At 45.1% G+C, this 4,791-nt stretch overlaps 1 protein-coding gene across 1 annotated transcript; it reads left to right on the forward strand.

Annotated features, from left to right (window-relative positions):
* Nucleotides 1-2,121: 2,121 nt before the first annotated feature.
* LOC100593667 (olfactory receptor 2S2-like) lies at nucleotides 2,122-3,081 on the forward strand. The gene is given in 1 exon segment (XM_012508866.2): nucleotides 2,122-3,081. A coding segment is annotated over 1 exon segment (960 nt).
* Nucleotides 3,082-4,791: the final 1,710 nt, after the last annotated feature.

Below are 4,791 nucleotides of genomic sequence, written 5' to 3' on the forward strand. Positions count from 1 at the left end.
AAGCTGGGGTGGAAGTTCAGGGTGGGGCACTCAGAGGGGGTCAGTTTGCCCTGAGCAACCAGGAACACCCTCCTGTGCTGTATGAAGGGATGGGAAGAGGGGAATAGGATTGCACAGGAAATACCTTGAGACCCATGGTTGTGTAATGGGGGAAGCTTCTCCTGGGTTAGACCAATGGTTCCCTCCTGGGTACAATTTTGCACCCCCCCCCCCCCCCCCACACACACACACCTTTCCCCTGGAAGCATGTGGCAGCGTCTGGAAACATTTTGATTGTTACAACTCAGGGTAGAAGGTGCTATTGGCAAGTGATTGGTGGAGGCCAGAGACTCTGCTAAACATTCTACAATGCACAGGACAGCCCTCACACCAAAGGATTATCCAGCACAAAATGTCAATCGTAAAGACTTTGAGAAACCCTGAGTTCCATTTAGGGTGGGAGCTGCACTGCCTGACAATACATCTGACATAAACCCTCCCCCATGACTGAAGAGAGAGAGTGTTGGACAGACAGTGAGACTGGCCAGAGAATACACAGAGCTAATTGAGATCATAACAGTGTGTACAAGTTTGACTTTGTCCTTTTAATTTATCATTATGTTACAGTAATATTAGCACAGAGAAAATTATAAATAGGACTATAAGGTCTGTCTAATATTGGAGGGACAGAATCTTTTGCAAAGCTGTGCACCAAAAGAGAAAAGCAGCTGTTTCATGAAAGAACACAGGACTAGGGCTTGGGATCCAACTCCAGCTCTGCCATTCAACCCCAAGGAGCAAATTTATCTTCTGAGCTCTAGTTACTCCACCTGTAAAACCTGAATGATAATATCTTCTCCATGAGCTGTTTCAAGAAATATGGCACAGCTTACATTCCTTAATATTAGTGAGAATCTCTAATATTCTCACTAATATTAATATTAACCATTCATCTTCCATCATCCACCCACCCTTATACACACTCATAGAGCCACTGTCATTAAGAAGGAGCTATCAAAATATTATCTATGAGTACTTCGAATTTAGAGTCAGGGAAATTGCAAGTAACAGACTAGATATCCTCTACACGAAGGCATGTAAGTCTTCCTATAAGCCAGCTGCTTGCATAGAACTCAAGAATGGAGTCAGAGAGTCAGAAGATAACACAAGAATAAAATGCAAACATAAAAGGACAAAGAGAAACATTCTTAGTCATTCACAGTTAGGAATTTCACAAACATCCTAATGAGATGGGATCAGAAGTTAATGCCATATACTCTACTATCGATAACTATAGTTAGAGTGTGGTTATTAATATTGCATTAACTAATTGGTAAGCTGCACAGTGTTGTCTCATGGTGTGAGTTCAGTCACTCCAACAAATCCATTTGTTGGCTTCATAAATTTCCCAGCTATAGGACCTCCCCATATATTGCAACAAATCCATATTTCAAACAGGCAGATCTATTGCTGTCAATGATCAAGCCTGTGTCACTAGACTGAAGAAGTAATCCTCTTCATGGTTGGGTATTAACTAGGCTTGTTTCTGTGTGAACATGGTTGAACAATTGTGGGCAATTTCCTCCCCACATGTAATCAAAGTTTAAAGAAACGTAATCACTTGCTATGTCCAAGAATTGCATCTTCTTGGGAATTTTCCTCTCTGAGAATCTAAGAAAGCCCAGATCAAATGAAATTGCTGTGGATTTGCATTAAAGAGAAATAATTCATAGTATTTCTTAGCACTTAATCACAATGCAGAGGAAAAGCCCTCCTTGGGCCAGGGATATGCTCTGCTGTGTTCAAGTCTTGTCTCTGTCACCAACTTGCTCAGGAGATTTGGACAGGTCACTTCTCCTCCACAGGCCTCTATCACCTTTGTGGACACCGAGAGGGTGCAGCAACATCAGAAAAATCCCTCATGCGTGACCGGACATTTGAGGCCCTCACCCACTACCTGTCCAGCTCTGACCTTCTGTCTTCTAAGACACCCCCTACTGTCTCTTTCTGTCATTTTTCTCTTGCACAGGTATGTTCTTCTATTATGCAGTGGGAACTTGACCACATATTAGATGCCTAGGACTCTTCCCAAAAAGCCTGATGCGCTGCTCAGTACTTTGCTGATGGCAGAGGGGATAACACATGGAAAAAGCCAATGAGACCTCCCCTGTGATGGGGTTTGTTCTCCTGGGGCTCTCTGCCCACCCAGAGCTGGAAAAGACATTCTTCGTGCTCATCTTGCTGATGTACCTGGTGATCCTGCTGGGCAATGGGGTCCTCATCCTGGTGACCATCCTTGACTCCCGCCTGCACACGCCCATGTACTTCTTCCTAGGGAACCTCTCCTTCCTGGACACCTGCTTCACTACCTCCTCAGTCCCACTGGTCCTGGACAGCTTTTTGACTCCGTAGGAAACCGTCTCCTTCTCAGCCTGTGCTGTGCAGATGGCACTCTCCTTTGCCATGGCAGGAACAGAGTGCCTGCTGCTGAGCATGATGGCATTTGATCGCTATGTGGCCATCTGCAACCCCCTTAGATACTCCGTGATCATGAACAAGGCTGCCTACATGCCCATGGCTGCCAGCTCCTGGGCTATTGGTGGTGCTGCTTCCGTGGTACACACATCCTTGGCAATTCAGCTGCCCTTCTGTGGGGACAATGTCATCAACCACTTCACCTGTGAGATTCTGGCTGTTCTAAAGTTGGCCTGTGCTGACATTTCCATCAATGTGATCAGCATGGAGGTGACGAACGTGATCTTCCTGGGAGTCCCAGTTCTGTTCATCTCTTTCTCCTATGTCTTCATCATTACCACCATCCTGAGGATCCCCTCAGCTGAGGGGAGGAAAAAGGCCTTCTCCACCTGCTCTGCCCACCTCACTGTGATGATCGTCTTCTACGGGACCTTATTCTTCATGTATGGGAAGCCCAAGTCTAAGGACTCCATGGGAGCAGACAAAGAGGATCTTTCAGACAAACTCATCCCCCTTTTCTATGGGGTGGTGACCCCCATGCTCAACCTCCTCATCTACAGCCTGAGGAACAAGGATGTGAAGGCCGCTGTGAGGAGCCTGCTGAGACCAAAAGGCTTCACTCAGTGACGGTGGAGGGGTCCTCTGTGATTGTCACCCACATGGAAGTAAGGAATCACAATCACATCAGCTGCCATTCAAAAGCCAAGTCATGTGACCTATAATGGTTTCTCACCCTAAGTCCATTTGCAGGAAATGTTAAACTTTTCAGACGATATCTCCTGAGTTTTAGTCCTATGTCTGACAGCTTCAACAGACACCAGACTCAATAAATAATCAACTGTGATGAAGGCATTCTGAACACACGGTAAAACCACACAAGACAGCAGCCATGAAAGAGTGTCTCAGCTCTAGAGTTAGAACGGGGACGTGAGAAGGTTCTCACAGCAGCTTACCAGTTGGATTCATCAGGGAAATCAGAGAAATAAGGAGGGAGTGGAAACTTTTACTGCGGCTTTAGTTTATTACACTCAGTTTGCCTGAATGGCTAAGAAAAGGTAAGTTCTTCACTTAGGGAGTTTTAGTTGTGAATAATCTATTTTGATGACTGAATATCTTTTTAGCTATGAGAAAATTTAGGCTATTTTTTCTGGATGCACTGCAGATCATTAAACACCGCCTAGTACATTAAATAAAATTCAGGGAGTAATGAGTTCAAATTTGACATTCTTACAGAATTTCACAACAGGAAAGCTTGTATTCTGATAGATGCCAAATCATGTTCTAGAAAAAAGATGATGATAAATAGATATAGATAGAAGTAGACAGATGGTGGCTACACATGTGTGAAGACTTTGGGTCTAATTTCTTTTTTTTTTTTTTGAGACAGAGTCTCGCTGTGTCACCCAGACTAGAGTACAGTGGTGCGATCTCGGCTCACTGCAACCTCTGCCTCCCAGGTTTAAGCAAGTCTCGTCCCTCAGCCTCCTGAGTAGCTGGGACTACAGGCATACACCACCACGGCCGGCTAACTCTTGTATTTTTAGTAGAGACAGGGTTTCACCATTTTGGCCAGGCTGATCTCAAACTGCTGGCCTCAAGTGATCCGCCTGACTCAGCCTCCCAAAGTGCTGGGATTACAAGCGTGAGCCACAGTGTCCTAGCCTACGGGGCTAAATTTTCATAGGTTTCTTTGTTTCCAAGACTTCTCAGAGCCTTTATTATGCAAAGGTCCACTGTGAATGTTCAACAGGGTATAAAGTTGTAGCATTTCCTGAGCCTCCAAAGTTCAGCACAATAAAAATTGGGAAGCTTTTTTTTTTTTTTTTTTGAGACAGAGTCTTGCTCTGTCATCCAGGCTGGAGTGCAATGGTATGATCTCAGCTCACTGCAACCTCCGCCTCCCAGGTTCAAGAGATTCTCCTACCTCAGCCTCCCGAGTAGCTGGGATTACAGGCACCTGCCATCATGCCCAGCTAATTTTTGTACTTTTGTAGAGATGGGTTTCACCATGTTGGCCAGGCTGGTCTTGAACTCCTGACCAAGTCCAAGGTGAACTCCTGACCAGGCCGAGGTGATCCGCCTCCCTCGGCCTCCCAAAATGCTGGGATTACAGGCCTGAGCCACCGCGCCCGGCTAGCATTTTTTTGCCTAAGGGTTTGGGCAGATTCCTTAACCTCTTTTGCCTATCTATTCATAGACACAGAAGACAGACAAGAGGTTCAGAAATTGCTGTGGATGAAAAGCAGCAGTTTTATGGCAAGTTATATCAAAGTCTGAGAATATCTAAAGACTTATTTAAAAGGAAACTTTAGGAAGTAAATCCGATTTTAAGAATAG

The sequence above is a fragment of the Nomascus leucogenys genome, chromosome 8 (genome assembly GCF_006542625.1).
Source record: "Nomascus leucogenys isolate Asia chromosome 8, Asia_NLE_v1, whole genome shotgun sequence".
In the NCBI taxonomy this organism is placed as follows: Eukaryota; Metazoa; Chordata; class Mammalia; order Primates; family Hylobatidae; genus Nomascus; species Nomascus leucogenys.